Source organism: Podarcis raffonei, chromosome 1 (assembly GCF_027172205.1).
Source record: "Podarcis raffonei isolate rPodRaf1 chromosome 1, rPodRaf1.pri, whole genome shotgun sequence".
NCBI classification, from domain to species: domain Eukaryota; kingdom Metazoa; phylum Chordata; class Lepidosauria; order Squamata; family Lacertidae; genus Podarcis; species Podarcis raffonei.
The window spans coordinates 4,270,989-4,292,161 of NC_070602.1; the positions used below are offsets into that span (position 1 = coordinate 4,270,989).

At 47.6% G+C, this 21,173-nt stretch overlaps 1 protein-coding gene and 1 long non-coding RNA gene across 2 annotated transcripts in view; one reads left to right on the top strand and one right to left on the bottom strand.

Moving 5' to 3' along the window:
• Positions 1-949: 949 nt before the first annotated feature.
• On the bottom strand, positions 950-19,800 carry PSMC6 (proteasome 26S subunit, ATPase 6). Its single transcript, XM_053365683.1, has 14 exons — positions 19,656-19,800; positions 13,688-13,767; positions 13,395-13,434; positions 13,057-13,109; positions 12,522-12,589; positions 10,330-10,444; positions 9,355-9,442; positions 7,599-7,660; positions 7,376-7,499; positions 5,609-5,670; positions 4,405-4,525; positions 4,230-4,310; positions 2,123-2,194; positions 950-1,447 (listed from the first exon to the last, which is right to left on the bottom strand). The coding sequence occupies exons 1-14, from the start codon at positions 19,738-19,740 to the stop codon at positions 1,329-1,331; spliced, it is 1,170 nt and encodes a 389-aa protein (XP_053221658.1). The 5' UTR covers positions 19,741-19,800; the 3' UTR covers positions 950-1,328.
• Positions 16,643-21,173, top strand: part of LOC128402032 (uncharacterized) — a 132,470-nt gene continuing 127,939 nt past the window's right edge. The window contains exon 1 of the long non-coding RNA XR_008327586.1: positions 16,643-16,887. This is a non-coding gene — a long non-coding RNA (uncharacterized LOC128402032). The remainder of the gene's footprint in view (positions 16,888-21,173) is intronic.

Consider the following 21,173-nt stretch of genomic DNA (forward strand, 5'->3'; position numbering starts at 1 on the left):
ATTTTCTGTAACTGAAATTCTTTTAATTTTGTTAAAAAAAACATTGGAAACGGCTTTTAGATGAACAATTGTGCAGCTATGAAACTATGCGATTTTTAAAAGACATCTGAGGGCAGCCCTGTTCAGGAAAGTTTTTAGCGTTTGATGTTGTATTGTGTTGTTACTGTTTTTCGTGAGCTGTAGCAATGCAGTCAGAATAATATATTTATAATTAATTTGTTGTTGTTGTTTAGTTGTGTCCGACTCTTCTTGCAATCCATGGGACTCTCAAGAGTCTCCTCCAGCACCAGAATTCAAAAGCATCAATTCTTTGGCGATCAGCCTTCTTTATGGTCCAGCTCTCACTTCCATACATCACTACTGGGAAAACCATAGCTTTAACTATATGGACCTTTGTTGGCAAGGTGCTGTCTCTGCTTTTTAAGATGCTGTCTAGGTTTGTCATCGCTTTTCTCCCAAGCAGCAGGCATCTTTTAATTTCGTGACTGCTGAGAGTCCCATGGACTGCAACAAGATCAAACCTATCCATTCTGAAGGAAATCAGCCTTGAGTGCTCACTGGAAGGACAGATCCTGAAGCTGAGGCTCCAAGACTTTGGCCACCTCATGAGAAGAGAAGACTCCCTGGAAAAGACCCTGATGTTGGGAAAGATGGAGGGCACAAGGAGAAGGGGACGACAGAGGACGAGATGGTGGGACAGTGTTCTTGAAGCTACCAGCATGGGTCTGACCAAACTGTGGGAGGCAGTGGAAGATTGGAGTGCCTGGTGTGTTCTGGTCCATGGGGTCACAAAGAGTCGGACATGACTAAACGACAACAAGAAACACTAGTATAAAGAAAATGAAGGTGTTTTTCGGATTTTGAACACGATGCAGGTAAGCTGTATCATGAGGGGCCAAAGACCACAACTGCTCTAGAGTAAACTGTGGAAAAAGCAGACAAAAGAGGCTGGATTTAAACAAGTTTTATTTAATTCTTCAATGGGAAGGGGTGGGGGAGTTAAATGATATAAAATAAGAAATGCACTGCCTTACAATCTGCCGAACCAAACCAGCTGTATGTTTCCGTAAGGTTCTGGTACGAGGACACATGTTGCTCTGCGCTTAAGAACGGGACTGTAACAAAGGCCATGTTGGGTTCAGGGTGCCGCCATGAGCTTCCCAGCAGCAGGAGCACCACTAATACAAACAGCCGGCGAGCTCGCTGGCGCAATGCAGACACTTGTAATAAAAACACAATCAAGGGATACTTTTGCTTCTCATTTCACCTATCGCAAGCCCCATATTTTCCCATGCAGTCTCAGCCAGCCATTAACCACGTGGTTATGCTTAGATGGGCTTGTAGTCCAACTTAGACTCCAGCTTCTTGGAGTCGGCAACTTTCCTAACAGCCTTCATGAAGTCCTCCTGCACCACGAAGTCGTGATCAGCACGAATGGCAAACATCCCTGCAAAGACACAAGAGTTTGGGAATCAAGCTGTCAGAGAGAAGGAAAGCGGCGCAGTCTGGTTCGTGCAGGCAACTCTCTGTGCTTCAGTTTTAACTGCAATGTTACGACCGCAATCCAGACCCTACAAGCATGTTAAGGCTCCCCTTCATGAGCTATGGCAGATGCATATAGCCCCTTCTTGAGCCATAGCCATGCATATGCTCCTCCTTCCATAACTGTGACACATCATGAATTATTTGAGCTTTATAAGTCGTCTCCGGGACGCGGGTGGCGCTGTGGGTTAAACCACAGAGCCTAGGACTTGCCAATCAGAAGGTTGGCAGTTCAAATCCCCACAACGGGGTGAGCTCCCGTTGCTCGGTCCCTGCTCCTGCCAACCTAGCAGTTCGAAAGCACATAAGAAGTGCAAGTAGATAAATAGGTACCGCTCCGGCGGGAAGGTAAACGGCGTTTCCGTGCGCTGCTCTGGTTCGCCAGAAGCGGCTTCGTCATGCTGGCCACATGATCTGGAAGCTGTACGCCAGCTCCCTCAGCCAATAAAGCGAGATGAGCGCCGCAACCCCAGAGTCGGTCACAACTGGACCTAATGGTCAGGGGTCCCCTTTACCTTTACTAATAAGTCTCCAAGGGATCAGGAAAATGGAAAGTGATGGAAAGATCTCATTTCCTTACCTGCTTCAGTGCATACATTTCTCAGATCAGCACCATTAAAACCATCGGAAAGCTTCACAATTGCTTCGTAATCTATAAAAGAAGAATTCCTGGGTTAAAGGGAATTGTGGACTAAGAGCAAAAACCTGTCACAGAAATCAGAACTCTTTGCTTTTGACTGACGCAGCAGTCCTGATGTGTGAACAAGCCAGCCAGGATGACTCTATCCTGCCTCCATATTCAGAGGCAGCAAAGCTTCCAGTTGCTGGAAACCACAGCAGGCGAGTGTTGCTCTTGCGCTTGGATCCTGCTCGTGGGTTTCCCATAGGCACCTGGGTGGCCCCTGTGAGAACAGGAGGCTGGACTAGATGGGCCACTGGACTGATCCAGAAGGCTCATCTTACTCCCACCCGTTCATCGTTTTATTCGCATGCCGTCGTTCCATAGTTAAAACCCTGCTCAAAGGTGGCTCACAACATGAACGAAAGTAACATAATTCAAGACGCAACAGAAGTAGTCATAAACCATAAACAAAAGATTAAAAAGTACACAATCAAATTGAACTACAGTGGACGCTTGGGTTGCGAATGTGATCCGTGCAGGATGCACGTTCGCAACCCACGTCTGTGCATACGTGGGTTGCAATTCGGCGCTTCTGCGCATGTGCGACTGCTGAAATCCGGAAGTAACCCGTTTCGGTACTTCCAGATTTTGGTAGTCCGCAACCTGAAAAAACGCAACCTGAAGGTATAACATTAATCAAAATAAAGGCACAAAAAATAAATACAGTGGACCCTTGGTTCCCAGACGGCTTAGCTGACAAACAAATCGGCTCCTGAACGCCGCAAATCTGGAAGTAAGTGTTCCGGTTTGCAAACACTTTTTGGAAGCCAAACATCCGTTTTGGCTGTCAGCACTGCTTCCAGGGCCAATCAGAAGCCACGCCTTGGTTTTCGAACGTTTTGGAAGTCAAACGGACTTCCAGAATAGATTTGAGTTTGAGAACGAAGGTACCACTGTATAAAAAACAGCAATAACACCCCCCTGAACCCCCGTCCCCCCCAAAAAACAAGCAATACGACACCCAGAGAGTCTGTTCAGCAGCCTGTTTTTGTAGCTAGAGTTCACAAGAGAGATCAGGAGCAGGTCAGACAACCTGATACAACATACTAGTTATTATGCCACCATAACAAAATGTTTCTTTGGCTGTGCCAGCTTCACTATTCCATCAGTACTAAAAATAAGTGATGGTGCAATGCACGAGTGGGAAACAGATACGGCTGGTGGGCCAGGTTGTTATCTCCTCCACCCCTGAGGGCCAAGTTCGTCACACCCTTGTGGCTGGCCAGCTGTCAATTGCCTGATGTCCACAATGGGAGAGCTGGGGGAGGTCCCAGAACAAATCTGGGCAGTATTTGGGGGGGGCAGTTCCAACATCCTTCTGTGAACAGGACAACCCAAATAATTTTGTGGCAACTTAAAGAGCAACAAATTTATGATGGCACAAATTTTCGTGGACTGAAGTTATTAAGGTGTGCTTCTCAGTGATGGCTCCGACCTGGTGGACTGCTCTCTCCCAGGAGACCAGGGCCCTGCAGGATTTAACTTCCTTCCGCAGGGCCTGTAAGACAGAGCTATTCTGCCTGGCTTTCAATCTGAACTTAGCCAGATCTTTTATTCCCCTTCCTTCTCTCCTTTTTATGAAGATTACCCGCTCGGGGATCCCACAGCTAATTCTCCCCTGGTCTCCTTGCGGGCCCAAATAGGACTAACTTAGCCAGCTAGCCCTGGTGATTATCTAATGTTTATTGGATGGATTTCCCCCCTAAATTGATTTTTGAATTCTGAATTTATTGTTATTCATGTTTTATACTGTATTTTATGCTGTTTTTTTGTTGCATCAATTAAGTGTTTTAAATTTGTTGTTAGCCGCCCTGAGCCCGGTTTTCTGAACCGGGAAGGGCGGGGTATAAATAAAAAATTAATTTTTATTATTATAATAAAATTTTGCTGCAGAAGACCAAGCTGGCTATTTCCCTGGAAATTTACAATCTGTTACAGGAAACAGACTTCAATATGCAACGCACAGCCCCCTCCCAGATGCATCGGTGAAGCCCTGGGGACTTACCTATTTCCCCATGTTTCGTTATAGGTCCGGCGTGGATCTTCAGTATGTCTAACCTGGCCTGTTCATTTGGCAAGTCAATATCTAGAAGTGGGGAGAAGCTATGTTAATTTCGAAAGGTACGCAAGCGAAGGGGAGGCACAGACTAATGCCAACCCTACAGAAACTCAATACTCACGGATTTTCCTGTCCAGTCTTCCAGGACGCAACAGTGCCGGATCCAGAGTATCTGGTCTGTTGGTAGCCATTATCATCTTAACTCTGTGCAGAGTATCAAATCCGTCCATCTGGTTCAGCAACTGGAACGTGTGGTGAGAAAACAAAAGCTTTGGTTAATTGGCAAAAAACTTGCCCCACTGAGCGGGCTGAGAAGAGCAGTGTGGTACAGCATCTATGCAACAGGTCCCAGGTTCAGTCTTTCCTTGGCACCTCCAGCTTCAGGCTGGGAATAATCCCTGCCTGGAATCCTGCAGAGCTGCTGCCAGTCTGAACTACTAGTATGGTAGTCCTGGTATGCCCTGTGGAGGACCTTAAGGTCCACAAATGACAACACTTTGGAGGTCCCAAGTCGCAAGGTGGTTAGATTGGTCTCAACTAGGGCCAGGGCCTTTTCAGGACTGGCCCCAACTTGGTGGAACGCTCTATCACAAGAGACCAGGGCCCTGCAGGACTTGACATCTTTCCGCAGGGCCTGCAAGACAGAGCTGTTCCACTTGGCCTTTGGTTTTGACTTGGTCTGACCCTTATGTTTTCCTCCCCTTATGGTTTTGACTTTTAAAATGAGGCTGCATTTTAAATTGCATTTTAACCTGTATTTTAATTTTTTTTCTTTTTTTCTTGTTCTGTTTTTACTGAAATTTTATTGGTGTTAGTCGCCCTGAGCCCGGCTCTGGCTGGGGAGAGTGGGGTATAAATAAAATTTATTAGTATTATTATTATCACCATCCTCATCATCATCTGACTCAGTATAAGGCAGCTTTCTATCAGAGCTGTTTTTCTGCAACCCTTTTTTGTGTATAATTTTTATACACATGTGGCTTAGTCATGCTGGCCACATGACCCGGAAGCTGTACGCCGGCTCCCTCGGCCAATAAAGTGAGATGAGCTCCGCAACCCCAGAGTCGGTCACGACTGGATCTAATGGTCAGGGGTCCCTTTACCTTTACCTTACTTCCAAGGAAAAGACCTCCTCACATAAATGATTTCAGGAGGCACCAGTGGTGAACAGCTGCAAACAATTTCAACACCACGCAGTCACTGTTCAGCTATTTCATCTTAGCAACTGATCCTGAAGTCTCACATTTTTTTGCTGCCTGCCTAGGATTACAAAGATGTTTGTGTACACGTGAAAGACGACCGGCTCCAGTTCAGAGAAGCGTTACCTCCATTAGAGTTCTCTGAATTTCTCTGTCAGCTGACGTGCCCTCCGAGAAACGACGGCCACCTAAGGAGAAAGTCAGTGGGAAAGAAGTCAAGAGCATTTCCCTGGCCACCACGCAGGGCAGCTCATCAAACCCTGAAAGGAGCGAGGGGAGTTAAAAAGTCAAGTTGCAAGCTGAGGTGCAAGGTTTCTGTTTAGAATCTAGGCAAAAGAAAAGAACAGAAAGGGGGTTTGAAAGGTTCCCTTCAAGAGATCACTCAAAAGCAACTTCTGAGTAACTGAAGGTCTTGGGGAAGCATTACCTTTTTCAGGTACTTACCTGAGTAAATTAGTCTTACTTTCAGGTGGTTACGCTCAGCCCCGGTCCCACTGACATACTGTATAAATCTCCAGGGGGACGCAGGTGGCGCTGTGGGTTAAACCACAGAGCCTAGGACTTGCCGATCAGAAGGTTGGCGGTTCGAATCCCCATGACGGAGTGAGCTCTCATTGCTCTGTCCCTGCTCCTGCCAACCTAGCAGTTCGAAAGCATCTCAAAGTGCAAGTAGATAAATAGGTACCGCTCCAGTGGGAAGGTGAACGGCATTTCCGTGCACTGCTCTGGTTCGCCAGAAGCGGCTTAGTCATGCTGGCCACATGGCCCGGAAGCTATACGCCGGCTCCCTCAGTCAATAAAGCGAGATGAGCGCCACAACCCCAGAGTCGGCCACGACTGGACCTAATGGTCAGGGGTCCCTTTACCTTTAAACAGCTCCAACCTTTGAAAGTGGATGTCATAATACAGCTAGTTGTCAGGTGCCAGAAGACTCTTCAAGGTGGGTTTTTTTGGGGGGGGGGTTTCTTTTCAGCCCACGTTTCTGTCACAGGTAAACTTTTGGAGCCACATTCCAGTGGTGTTGCCAGAGCCAAAAGTGGGTTTGTCTTTGTACAATAGCCTACATCCAAGCCATGCAGAATCGAGGCAAGAGGCAGTGCAAGGAGAAGCAAAAAGCCCTTGAGGATGAAGGCAAATCAGGACTTGCGAGGAGTGTAGCATCTAACGTGTGGGATGGTCTGGGGAGAGTCCTGAGGACCAGAGAGAGGACTGGTCCCTGGGGTTAAGGTCCTCCACATCCGCTCTTCTGTGTTTGGTGTATAGCAGGGGTGCCCAACTTTTTTGTTTTGCAAAGAGGACCAGATTTGATGAAGTGAACATGCGTGAGGGCCAACCAAGGTTGTTGGGCTTTTTTTAGGACATGAACTTCCACGGGGGCTGGATTATATCGATCGGCGGGCCGAATTCGGCCCCCAAAATGGACTTCGGACATGCCTGGTGTAAAGGTTTTTGGCACAGTCACCCTTCCTGCCTCTCCCTAGTCTTGACTCTTGTTCACCTGTAGGAAAGCTGTATCAGCTACATTAAGGTAAAGGTAAAGGGACCCCTGACCATTAGGTCCAGTCGTGACCGACTCTGGGGTTTACCTTCCCGCCAGAGCGGTACCTATTTATCTACTTGCACTTTTGACGTGCTTTCAAACTGCTGGGTGGGCAGGAGCAGGGACCGAGCAACGGAAGCTCACCCGGTTGCGGGGATTCGAACTGCTGACCTTCTGATCAGCAAGTCCTAGGCTCTGTGGTTTAACCCACAGCGCCACCCGCGTCCCTATATCAGCTACATTACGTGTACGCAAAGTGCGGTACAAGTATACAGAGAAGTTCTTTGGGCAGCTGATCGGGGGGGCGGGGGGTGAAAGCTTGATGGGTTTCTTGTTGAGCTGCTCAGCCTTACCGATAGCGTCAATTTCATCCATGAAAATGATGCAGGGCTGATGATCCCTGGCGTAGTTGAACATCTCTCGGATCAACCGGGCGCTTTCGCCAATGTATTTGTCCACAATGGAACTAGACACCACCTGCGGAAAGTCGTTACAGGTAGCATGAGCGGCGGCTGCTGCAGATCAAACAGGTCTGCTTTAAGATTCTGGAAAGGAATCTTAAAGAAATTGTTTTACCTTTAAGAAGTTGCAGTCAAGCTGGCTAGCAACAGCTCTGGCCAAGAGAGTTTTCCCTGTACCTGCGTGGACGATACACGTTGCATCAAGAAGTAGTGGAAACAAGTGGCAAAAGGTATACATTTAAACAAACGTACAAAGCAACATCGTGTTACAGGTGCAGTGTAGGCCTTTGACCAGAGAGACCCATGCTCAAAATTTCCATTCATGCCCTCCGGGTGAGCCTTTCCCTTAACCAAGTCTGCCCGTTAAGCCTTATCAGTCCTGCGTTATAGGGTTTAAGACTTTAATAATAATAATAATAATAATAAATTTTATTTATATCCCGCCCTCCCCAGCCAAAGCCGGGCTCAGGGCGGCTAACAACAATAAAACAATACAAAAGTACAACACAAACAACACTCTAAAATAATTCATTATAAAATTAGTTAAATTCAAGCCACTGGCCACCACTGGCCCAGAGCTCCGTGAAGATTGCCGAGGGAGGGAGTCAGGCTGTGCCCTGGCCAAAGGCCTGGCGGAACAGCTCTGTCTTGCAGGCCCTGCGGAAAGATGTCAAGTCCCGCAGGGCCCTAGTCTCTTGTGACAGAGTGTTCCACCAGGTCGGAGCCACAGCCGAAAAAGCCCTGGCTCTAGTTGAGGCCAGCCTAACTTCTCTGTGGCCTGGGACCTTCAAGATGTTTTTATTTGAAGACCGTAAGTTTCTCTGTGGGGCATACCAGGAGAGGCGATCCCATAGGTACGAGGGTCCTAGGCCGTATAGGGCTTTAAAGGTTAAAACCAGCACCTTAAACCTGATCCTGTACTCCACTTTCTATCTTGTTCAACTGGCCTTCCGGGATTGATGCTTATTGGTTGGACTGTGACTACCTTTAATTATGTTTTTCTGCCTCTGCTATTCCTGTGAGAAGAATGGGTGTGTTGTTTTGGTTTTAAAACTTGGGTTGGCTTTTATGGCTGCCTAGGAAGTGCAAGAAAATGTGGCCTATACAATCATACCTCGGGTTACAGCCGCTTCAGGTTGCGTTTTTTCGGGTTATAGATTAAGGAACGGGTTACTTCCGGGTTTTGGCAATTGTGCATGCACAGAAGCGCTAAATCGCAACCCACGCATGCGCAGACGGCATGCGCAGGGGGTTGGACTAGGTCAGTTTTTCCCAAACTAGGGTCTCCAGCTGTTTTCGAAATACAATTCCCATCATCCCTGCCCAGTGGTCTTGCTAGCTAGGGATGATGGGAGTTGTAGTCCAAAAACAGCTGGAGACCCAGGTTTGGGAAACACTGGACTAGATGATCCTCGTTGTCCCAACTCTAAGGTTCTATGAAGATTGGTTTGAAGAGAAAAGGGGGAAAACTCATATTTGCTATTATGAGCTCATGGGACAATAGAGGCACATCTGCTATGAGTTCTTTTGTTTTTTTACAGTCAAGCTACATATAAATTCTACGAAACAATGTGATTAAATGTATAGAATAATGGGATTCAAACAGCATTTCAAAAGGGATTAAGAGAGACAAAATTACTGCATTATTTGTACAGGGCTGGACTATCTTCGACAATGCTGGTGTTTCAAATGTAACACCTCCATTTCTGTACTCTATCTGCTGGCTCCTAAAAATGTGACCCCCCCCCACTTCACACCCACCCACCCACTGCTACTCGAAGGAATATTGGCACAGAGCAGTTGATATGGAATGAAATCTCCCAAGAGGCATATTGGTTGTTCAGCAGTCAGGAGGCAAGCAGAACACCAACCTGGTGGGCCATACAGCAAGCAGCCTTTGGGAGGTATAATCCCCACACGTTGGAACAATTCTGGATTTGTCAGTGGTAACTCTATAACCTGCGAAGAGAAGTAACAAAACGTGCCTTGGATTCAAAACAGAAGGTATACAAAGGCCTGGTTCACATGTTAACGCTGAACTATGGTTTTATCAAGTCATAGTTTATTGAACCATGGTTTGTTTGATCAACGAAACATAGCTTCACCATGGTTGTTTGCCCATCTACAAATCAAAATCTGAAACCATGTTGTTGTGGTTTTGCTGGCTTACAAACCTTGGCTTGTTTTCACTATGTCTGAACCTGCCACCCTTCCCTAACCATGATTTGTCTGGCCACCTCAAATTCAGGTAGGACAACTGTGGGGCAATTTTGTGTCAACTCGCGAGTTTTGTTAAAGAAACCATGGTTGAAATTTAGTGGTATTCAACTATGTTGTTCAGTATATTCCCACTGAAATGAATGTGCCTAGCTTAGTTATGTCCATTGATTACAACAGGTCTACTCTAAAACTAGGTGAACACAACTCCAAAACAAGTCAATTGTGTGTGCTACTTTTTGTTGTATGCAAGACTTTTGTGCAATGGTGTGTAAGCCAATTCGAATATCCTACATAAAACCTGAGCTGCTTTAGGCTCATCAGACAATGTTCTGTGTTGATAAATTGATGGTGGCAGGGGAGTCCACAGCTGGCTAGCAGAAACTAATGCTAAACTACCAAGGCCAGCAATGATTTGTTCAATGCTGCCCAACTTAGATATTGCACCAATCTTGGGTTAGAGGCTATCAGGAAAGGGAAGAGGAAATGGCATGATAGCAGGGAAGAAGTGTGCATGCTTGTTCTGAAACCCAACGCTACGACCAAATTGTACCAAAGACTTAAATGTCTTCCCGGCCAGCAAGGTAAACATATCCATTATTCAGACCAATAAAGAATCAGGCAATTACCTCTCTTAGTTCCCTGATTTGTTCCGACAATCCTCCAATCTCGGAATAAGATACATCTCCAGGATCTTCATGAGACATGTTGTAAACGAGGGGATCAACTTCTCTTGGCAAATATCTAAATTGGAGAAGCCATTCAACTGATGTCACCCGCTGATTTTTAAAGCCCCTTTAAAGCAACTTCCCACCTTTCCCCCACCCCCAGTTTGTAAGCCACGTATAAAAATGAAGAGACCCGAGGAAACTGACTGCCTTGGGGGTAGGGAAGGCTTGCTCTACATGTTAGGGATATTTAAGAAATAGGCTGGGTAGCATTCAGTCAGGGACGATGCAGTTACAGTGGTGCCCCGCAAGACGAACGCCTCGCAAAACGAAAAACTCGCAAGACGAAACAGTTTTCCGTTTTGGAGGTGCTTCGCAAAACGAATTTCCCTATGGGCTTGCTTCGCAAGAAGAAAGCCCATAGGGAAATCTCCGCCGGCCTTCAGAAGAGGTCCTGGACCTCTTCTGAAGGCCGGCGGGGGGCAAAAGTCTTTGCTCCCCCCGCCTGCCTTCCCGGGACAGCGGAGACTTCTCCGCTGTCCCGGGCGATCTGAAAATGCTGGCGGGCGGCAGCAAAGGCTGCGCTGCCGCCCGCCAGCATTTTAAAAGCGCCCGGGACAGCGGAGACTTCTCCGCTGTCCCGGGGCGATCTGAAAATGCTGGCGGGCGGCAGCGAAGGTTTCGCTGCCGCCCGCCAGCATTTTAAGATCACCCCGGGACAGTGGAGAAGTCTCCGCTGTCCCGGGGCTTTTAAAATGCTGGGGGTCGGCAGCGAAACCTTCGCTGCCGCCCGCCAGCATTTTCAGATCGCCCCGGGACAGCGGAGAAGTCCTTGCCCCCCCCCCAGCCTTCAGAAGAGGTCGGGGGACAGACTGTCCCCGGACCTGGTCTGAAGTCGGTTTCCATAGGAACGCATTGATTGATTTTCAATGCATTCCTATGGGAAACCGTGCCTCGCAAGACGAAAAACTCGCAAGAAGAAAAAACTTGCGGAACGAATTAATTTCGTCTTGCGAGGCACCACTGTACATTCTGTCATGGGAAATCCTGCTATAAGCAGGAGGGGGGACTGGATAACCCATCTAACTCTATGAGCATGAATAGGCAAACTAAGGCCCGGGGGCCGGATGTGGCCCAATCGCCCACAGACGGTCCGGGAATCAGCGTATTTTTACATGAGTAGAATATGTCCTTTATTTAAAATGCACCTCTGGGTTATTTGTGGGGCATAGGAATTCGTTCATTATTTTTTTTCCAAAATATAGTCAGGCCCACCACATGGTCGGAGGGACAGTGGACCTGCCCACAGCTAAAAAAAGGCTTATGAGCCCAGAAAACTAATACATTTTTATTTAACATTGGTTAACATATATATCAGCTGATTCAGTAACTACTCTTTTTAATGGGGTGGGGGGTGTCTCTTCATGTCATCTTTGCAAATATTTAAAAAACCACCACCAAATTTTACAGCTATTTTTAATACCTTCTGTGATGCTAACTAAGATTAAACTTATGGTATTTCCCCCTATGTCTGGCATTACTAGTTCCAATGTGCATCCAATAATCATGAGCTTTCTGGCATCTCTACACAAGCACACACGGCTACGGCCTGCATTAGGAATACCGTGCTTCCAAGATTTAAATAGTGTTATTGAAAATGTTTTTTGAGCTGAGTGCCAAAAAAGATTGTAATTTATACTGTGCCTCCTGAACCAACAACCTTAATGTTATCCTGTTCACCAAATATGCTTTATAACCCACTTTTATTCCTGAATTGGCACACCAAGTGCTACGACGCACTGAGTTTTTGTAGAAAACTGGTTCTGCTTTCCGTTCTGATGGTCACCGTACCAAATCAAGATGCCAAAGGAAGCAGGTGCAAGCAAATGCTTCAATACCCTTGGAAATTTAATCAAGTAAGAAAACACTCCATGTCTGCCCTTGGTTTGGAAGGCACAGGTCTGTTTCTGCACCGAGAGCAAGTGAGACTTTGAAACACAGATATATTTTTTTCTTTTTTTAAAAAAAAACCCTTTAAAAAAAGGGTTTTTATAGCCACTAAATGCTTCTGTGGCCAATACTTTGCAGTAGCTCCACTCCAGGCTTCCTCCATCCCACTCTCCCCTCCCGCCCACTTGATGAGAAGACCTTACCTCATAATAGTTAGGGTGGTCATATCCAGTGCAACTCTTGTCCCAGGTTTCAGCTTGCTTTTATCGAGCTGAATGCAAAAGGAAAGGAGCCAATTGTTAAGATTTGGAAAGCTAAGTGTAGAAGAAGTCGTTTCTTACGGTGCTGTCAGAAACTGACAGCTCCGACCACACTAGTAATCGGGCACTGTCAGATCCAGAGTTGAATCCAAACCAAATGAGGTGACTTGCCAGCTTTCTGATATTAACTGGCCCCATTTTACAGATTTTACTCTCCAAAGTTGTTTGAAATCTAAGCCAATTAAAGTATCAAAGTATCAAGGGGTGCTGTTCAGGACAGGGATAGTAACCCATCACGACAATATCTCTCCCAGCCCACACTCTCACAAGCAGTTTACGGCACTCACCAAAGGGAAGAACGAACTGAGTGTCAAAAACACATATTTGCCCATGCATGTGCTATAGCCCTAAAGTCTGTGCACTTCTGAGTTATGATCTGAGAGACCAAGACCCATATTCTCAAACGCAGGATGCTCACCTGACGACGGCAGCCGACAACATATCTTGGTCCATTTGTTGCTTTGACAATGACTGGAAGCAGCAAAAGAAAGAACATGGCAGCATTTTAATTTTTCTGCAATTGTGGCTGCAAAAGGACATGTTGCTGAAACATTTTCACAGCGCTGGATGCACCAGTGTTGCTGCGCTATTCGTACTTGGCTTTTCATTTTGCCCTGTTAAATTATTTTGTCAGCGTGGCTTGAAATGTGGCAAAAATGTAACTTACTAAATTAACAGAACAAACATTAAATGCACCAGTAAATTAATAAAACAATCAGTAAATATACTAATAAATATCCCTCTTAATGAACTCACATTTCTCTTCTGTTAACTGTTTAAGAACCTCACCAACGATCTGTTTAAAAAAAAGAAAAAATATTAGACCTACTGACCAACACCAAGAATCCTGCCCATCTGGGTCCCACAAAGGAACATGAAGTTCATTCACCACAGTACGTTTTGAATCCAGACCCATATATGGAAATCTAATAAACTATTTAGGGCCCCAGAAAAATACCCATTTAACCCAAGAAAAACTGGAGATGCTAAGGCACCCCACCCTAATGGCTCGTTTACTGACACATTCCTATCAATATATAAACATTCACCTGTCCAACACTCTGCAAAGCCTTGAGGTCATTTTCAGATTTTTCATACTGCTTGGTGAGCTCCTTCAGCTGTTCCCTCACTACAGACAAAAAAACACATTGAAAAAACTTGTTATGCATGTTGTCAGGGGCTCAGGAGCAGAAGCACAGGGGAGAGAGGAAATGGAAAGCGAAGGGGAAGAATCTGAGGGCAGCGTAGGGGAGTATGACAGTGACCCGAGAGATTCCACCATGAGCTTCTCCAGCGAATCAGAAGATTCCCAGAAGGGGGCGCCGATGGTCAGGGCAAGGGGGGTCCCAGGGGGGACGCACCAGAAACAAGGGGCCAGCGGGGACTCCCAAAGCAGCAGCGGGGGATCAGGACCAGCTTCCCCACCAGAGCGTAGTGGGGGGGAAGAGTCACATGTGTCAGGACCAGCGTCCCCTCCAGCGGGGAGAGAAGATGAGTCAGGGCTGACCACGCCTCTATCGGAGAGTGGGGGAACGGAGGGGAGGTCAGTTCCAGCTAGCCTCCCCGAAGGGGGAAGCAGTGACAGGAGCAGTGTAACGGTCAGGAGGAAGGTTGCCGGCTGGGCGCGCGCGCCAAGTTCGAATGTACAGGCGCGTGGGACAGCAGAAAACCCGGATTGGGAACCAGGTCCTAAAGCCCGCCGGAGGCAGGGGGAAGACTCAGGGGACTCAGCGTCAGAAGAGTCTAGGAAGGGCGAGACCCCGACGGACAGGCGGAACCAGAGGAGGAAAGAGCAAAGGAAGAGGTGGAGCAAGGCTAGAGTCTTAAACTGGTGTCTGGGGGGAGGAGATTCAGACGGAGCTTCGGCGGTCTAGAGTTTGAGACGTAGGGCTGCGCGCTGCGGCTGTGAAAGTGAAACTGAACTTCAATAAAGACTTTCGTACATAACAACGAAGCGGCGTTGGTCCTTTGTGAGCTGGGACCTCGGGCAGCTCTGACACATGTCCTAAATCAGTGCTCTATTTTCCCCCTAGGACAAAATGATCACATAGGAGCTGCAAAATGTTATTTTCAGATGTGCACAAGGCAGAATAGAAAATGCACTTCTTTATACATTGATTCCCACCCCCCATCAAATAAACATGACATAATGGATCCAAACTACAAGAAAGAAGATTCCACCTAAACATTAGGAAGAACTTCCTGACAGTAAGAGCTGTTTGACAGTGGAATTTGCTGCCAAGGAGTGTGGTGGAGTCTCCTTCTTTGGAGGTCTTTAAGCAGAGGCTTGACAACCATATGTCAGGAGTGCTCTGATGGTGTTTCCTGCTTGGCAGGGGGTTGGACTCGATGGCCCTTTTGGTCTCTTCCAACTCTATGATTCTATAATGACCCTCACAGATGCTTTGCTAACCAATGTGTGCTGTGATCCTGTGCACACTTATGTGAAAGCAAGTTCTACTGGAAAAGAAAGCAAGGCAGGACTAGGGAACCTGTGGCTTTCCACGCTGTGGCCGCCAGCTGTGCCAATGGTCAGGGATGCTGAAGTTTGGGTCCAGCAACATGTGGACCACCACAGGTTCTCGCCCTACCCCTGCCTTTCAAAAGGTACTAAACAGACTGGAACAGATGGAGCTTTAGCAGCAAATGTCTTCCTCTGCTTTCCTTTGGACCAAATCAGTGAGGCCAAGGGTGGGGGGGGGGTCTTGTTGCCTGGGCAGCCCAAGACCTCCATACACACTGCCCAGAGAGGTAATTTGGTACTGCAAATGCAGTAAAAACAATGCAGGACGCAGCAGTTACAAGTTACTGGTCTCTGCAGCCACAACAGGTGCTGTGATTCTCCAGAGGTTTGACTTCACCTCCAGAGGCACACTCCATTGACTCTTGAGACAAGACATATGCCAATAGCATGTGTTCCCCCCCATCACCTTTTCATGCACATAAGGGGCCTCTCAAGACCACCTGCTTTTTTGCTGAAGGGGGGAGCTGGAAAATAGGGATCTCTCAGAGCACCTCCTCCACCAGCCAGGTCTACCCAAGGCGAAGGCATTCCAAGGGGATCACAGGAAAGTAGGAATTGGCCACCTATCCTGAGCCAGACTGCTGCTTCACCTCGCTCAATATTGTCAACAGAGAGTAGCAGTAGCTCTCTGGAGCTTCAGAGTCCTACCTGGAGATGCTAGGCATCTAACTCAGGTGGTTGTGAACTCTCCTCCTTTGGAGGTTTTTAAGAAAAGGGGTTTTTTTTGGATTTGATATCCCGCCTTATCACTACCCGAGGGAGTCTCAAAGCGGCTCACAATCTCCTTTCCCTTCCTCCCCCACAACAAACACTCTGTGAGGTGAGTGGGGCTGAGAGACTTCAGAAGGTCACCCAGCAGCTGCAGGTGGAGGAGCAGGGAAGTGAACCCGGTTCACCAGATTACGAGTCCACCACTCTTAACCACTACACTACACTGGCTCCAAGCAGAAGTTGGGTGGCCATATGCCATGTATGATCTAGTTGAGATTCCTGCATTGCAAGGGGTTGGACTAGATGGCCTTTGGAGTGCCTTCCAACTCTATGTTCTAGGAGTCTATGAGCTCCTTGGAGGGAAATGGCAGGGTAGGAATCATAGAAGTGGAAGCTGTCCCCTCCCCCTCTCTCACACAGACAAAACCCACTACAGTCAACTATAGGCAACCAACCATGCCCTGCCCCCCATCTCTCTCACTGCCAACAGAACCCAATACAGTCATACCTTGGCTTACAGACGCTTCAGGTTGCGTTTTTTCGGGTTATGCACCCGCCAAAACCCAGAAGTACCAGAACGGGTTACTTCTGGGTTTTGGTGGTCGCGCATGCGCAAAAGCGCCGAATTGCAACCCGCACGTGCACAGACGCGCCGCTGCGGGTTGCGAACGTGCATCCTGCACGGATCACATTCGCAACCCGAGGGTCCACTGTAAATGAATAGAAATACAACCCGCCCATGTGACGCTGACACAAAAACCTTACACGTACAGTGGTGCCCCGCAAGACGAATGCCTCGCAAGACGAAAGGGTTTTCCGTTTTTTGAGTCGTTCCGCAAGACGAATTTCCCTATGGGCTTGCTTCGCAAGACGAAACGTCTTGCGAGTTTGTTTCCTTTTTCTTAAAGCCGCTAAGCCGTTAATAGCCGCTAATAGCCGTGCTTCGCAAGACGAAAAAACCGCAAGACGAAGAGACTCGCGGAACGGATTAATTTCGTTTTGCGAGGCACCACTGTACACTATATGGAAGAATGAAACTTTACTACCTCTCCCCTCAATGTCTCCTTCCCCACCTCTTTTCTCCCCCAATGTAAATGCTGTCTACATCAATGTATGTCTCACACTGAATATGAATGATCTGTAGAAAGAACTCTTATCAGCTGGAAGCAGACGCTGTAGGTACCTTTGTGATACAAGAAAACCTTTAATAAAAACCAAAACAAAGAATCGGAAGGGACCCTGCGGGTCATCCAGCCCAACCCTTCAGGACTCTCAACTAACTATTCGTATTTTTATTGCCAACAGCAACTTGAAGTAGCTCTCCAAAGCTTCATAGTCCTACCTGGAGATGCCAGGCATCTAACTGAGGAGCTTGTAGCCTCTGGAGGTTTTTATGCCTGGGTTGGACGGCCACCTGCTGCCACGTGTGATGCAAGTTGAGGTTGTGAGGGGGGTTGAGCTGGATGACCCTCGAGGGTCCCTCCCAACTCTATCAACCTAGGACAGTGGTGGCAAACCTATGGCACGCGTGCCAGAGGGGGCACTCAGAGCCCTCTCTGTGGGCACACGTGCCATCGCCCCAGCACAGAGTTCGTAGGGTCAGCATGCGCACCGAGTAGAGCCATGCGTGCGCAAGTAGCCAGTTTGCCACCGATGGGCTGCAGCAGAAACGTAAAAGTTCCATCCTGATCTCTTGAAGCGCCTCAGTGCAGAACTGCCAGTAAGTGCAGCCCGGTGAGCGAGCCATTGAATCATAGGATTGTGGGGAGTTGGAAGGGAACCCGAGGGTCACCTAAGTCCAACCCCCCCGGGATGCAGGGGTCTCAGCATCCACGGCAGATGGTCATTCAGCTTCTGCTTCGAAATCTCCCAAAGAAGCGTTTCTTGAAGGGAAATCATCAAAATGGCCATGTTGTCTGGGAGCAATTCCCTTTTCGTGATTTCCCAAACAAGGGTAATGCAAACTTTCACCTTTCAATAAAGAGTTGTTTGTATCATTAAAAGCTGTTATTGTTTTTCTTTTAAAACAAAATATGTTAATGTATGAGTTGTTGTTTTCCCGTAAACTAAAACTGCATTAAAAAAACCCTTCCAGTAGTACCTTGGAGACCAAGTGTGAATGCACACTTCTTCAGATACACTGAAAAGTCATTCTGTTTCAGTGTATCTCAGGTCTGGTGACTTCTTTTTCAGTGTATCTGAAGAAGTGTGCATGCACACGAAAACTCATACCAAGGACAAACTTAGTTGGTCTCTAAGGTGCTACTGGAAGGAATTTTTGTTTGTTTCGACTACGGCAGACCAACACGGCTGCCTACCTGTAACTACAACCACAGTATGGTATTCAGGTTAAATGGCAGTGTTGGCCCTTTGTGATAAATAAGTGGGTTTTGGGTTGCAGTTTGGGCACTCGGTCTCTAAAAGGTTCACCGTCATTGTCCTAGGTAAAGCAATGCGCTCTATGTGGGGCTACCTTTGAAGGTGACCTGGAAACTACAACTAATCCAGAATGCAGCAGCTAGACTGGCCTCGGCCCAGTATAGCTGAAGGAGTGTCTCCACCCTCATCGTTCTGCCCGGACACTGAGGTCCAGTCTTGAGGGCCTTCTGGCGGTTCCCTTATTGCGAGAAGCCAAGCTACAGGAAACCAGGCAGAGGGCCTTCTCAGTAGTGGTGCCCACAGCCTCTCTTCAGATGTCAAAGAGAAAAACAACTACCAGACTTTTAGAAGACATCTGAAGGCAGCCCTGTTTAGGGAAGCTTTCAATATTTGATGGACTACTGTATTTTAATCTTTTGTTGGAAGCCACCCAGAGTGGCTGGGGAGGCCCGGCCAGATGGGTGGGGTATGAGAAGAGTTTGGATTTGATATCCCGCTTTATCACTTCCCGAAGGAGTCTCAAAGCGGCTAACATTCTCCTTTCCCTTCCTCCCCCACAACAAACACTCTGTGAGGTGAGTGGGGCTGAGAGACTTCAGAGAAGTGTGACTAGCCCAAGGTCACCCAGCAGCTGCATGTGGAGGATCGGGGAATCGAACCCGATTACAAGTCTACTGCTCTTAACCACTACACTATGCTGCCTCAACAAAGGTCCGTACTGTATAGTAAAAGCTATGGTTTCCCCAGTAGTGATGTATGGAAGTGAGAGTGGACCATAAAGAAGGCTGATCGCTGAAGAATTGATGCTTTTGACTTATGGTGCTGGAGGAGACTCTTGAGAGTCCCATGGACTGCAAGAAGATCAAACCTATCCATTCTGAAGGAAATCAGCCCTGAGTGCTCACTGGAAGGACAGATCCTGAAGCTGAGGCTCCAAGACTTTGGCCACCTCATGAGAAGAGAAGACTCCCTGGAAGAGACCCTGATGTTGGGAAAGATGGAGGGCACAAGGAGAAGGGGACGACAGAGGACGAGATGGTGGGACAGTGTTCTGGAAGCTCCCAGCATGAGTTTGACCAAACTGCGGGAGGCAGTGGAAGACAGGAGGGCCTGGCGTGCTCTGGTCCAGGGGGTCATGAAGAGGCGGACACGACTAAACAACAAAGTAGAGCTCCCTGGAGGGAGAAGGCGGGGTGTCGGGGACCCCCAGAGACCATCCATCCCAACCCCCTTGGGACGCGAGACTCCGTGGCCTCCGTAGCAGCTCTCCCTGTGCTCAGATAGGAATAGAGGCCAAATAAGAGGAAGGGAATGAGGTGCGGCCTAGGAAGCCCTCCCTGCCTGCCAGGCCCGGCCGTCACAAAGCGGCCCCGCGAGGGAGGCCCCTCTCCCCGGCCACTCACGCTCCTTGAGGCGCCCGTCGATCTCCTTGTGCTCCAGGAGCTTCTTGCGATAGTCCTGCAGCGCCTTGTCTCGGGGCTCCGCCATGATGATGATGATGCCGATGCGGCTCTCGGCCGGGAGGGGGGCACTGCGCACGCGCAGGCGCCGCGAGGGACGCCGGGAGAGGAAATACACGGGAAAAAGGTGGGGCTTCCTCTCTCTATGGCTCATCCGCGCGCCCTAGACTTCCCGCAGCTCTTCGCCCCCGCGGCCTTTGAAGAGCTCCCCCTGCTGGCTCGGAGGCGACCTTGCGGGCTAACGTGAAAACCCCCCAAAGAAATAGGACTTTGAATTTGGAATAAGGGATAAATGTATAATCTAATGTAAACCTTTTAAGCTTTGTGCATAGATGTTTACATTAGTATAACTTTTAAAAGTCACTTGTAATAAGATCAAGGTTTAAAATTGGATTACTAAGAATATAAACAAGCACCAAACAATGGCTGCATTTTAAATTATATTTTAACCTGTATTTTAAATTGGTGTTTTTCCCCCTATTATGTTTTTACTGTAATTTTACTGGTGTTAGCTGCCCTGAGCCCGGCTCTGGCTGGGGAGGGCGGGGTATAAATAATAATAATGATTATTATTATTATTATTATTATTATTATTATTAATGGAACCAAGAGGGGGAGTGGAGGGAAGTCAAACAAAATTATAACTTAAAATTTTGTTTATAATGTTTTGTTTTCCTTTTCTTGTGTTGTTGTTATTTTTATGATTTCCCCAGTAGTGATGTATGGAAGTGAGAGCTGGACCATAAAGAAGGCTGATCGCCGAAGAATGGATGCTTTTGAATTATGGTGCTGGAGGAGACTCTTGAGAATCCCATGGACTGCAAGAAGATCCAACCTCTCCATTCTGAAGGAAATCAGCCCTGAGTGCTCACCGGAAGGACAGATCCTGAAGCTGAGGCTCCAAGACTTTGGCCACCTCATGAGAAGAGAAGACTCCCTGGAAAAGACCCTGATGTTGGGAAAGATGGAGGGCACCAGGAGAAGGGGACGACAGAGGACGAGATGGTGGGACAGTGTTCTCGAAGCTACCAGGATGAGTTTGACCAAACTGCGGGAGGCAGTGGAAGACAGGAGTGTCTGGCGTGCTCTGGTCCAGGGGGTCACAAAGAGTCAGACATGACTAAACGACTAAACGACAACAAAGCAGGGTCCAGTCTGGTTACAGATTGGATGGGGCATTGAAATATACTCAGAGTCGCAAAGTGATTTCATGCTCTTTATTCAGCTCATAGTGGTGAGGAGGAATGAAAGTCCCCTCAAAGTATCTGCTTTATATACATTATTTACACAATGGGCTGCACATGATTGGCTAATTCCGGAATTCTACTGTAAGCCAATCAGGTTGTGGATTCACTTCTATCTGGAGCATGATTGGGTAGTTCCTGCCAACCAATCATACTGCTGCATTGTTCTAGGACCAATCAGACTGCTGCATTCTGAATCCTATTGTTCTAGGACCAA

Coding starts and splice junctions, on each gene's coding strand:
- PSMC6 (XM_053365683.1), bottom strand. CDS start 19,740: ATGGCGGAGCCCCGAGACAAGGCGCTGCAGGACTATCGCAAGAAGCTC. Junction 5,671..7,375: donor GGATGAAATTGACGCTATCG/GTAAGGCTGAGC, acceptor CTTTCTCCTTAG/GTGGCCGTCGTTTCTCGGAG. Junction 4,311..4,404: donor AAGACTGGACAGGAAAATCC/GTGAGTATTGAG, acceptor CCCCACTTCTAG/ATATTGACTTGCCAAATGAA.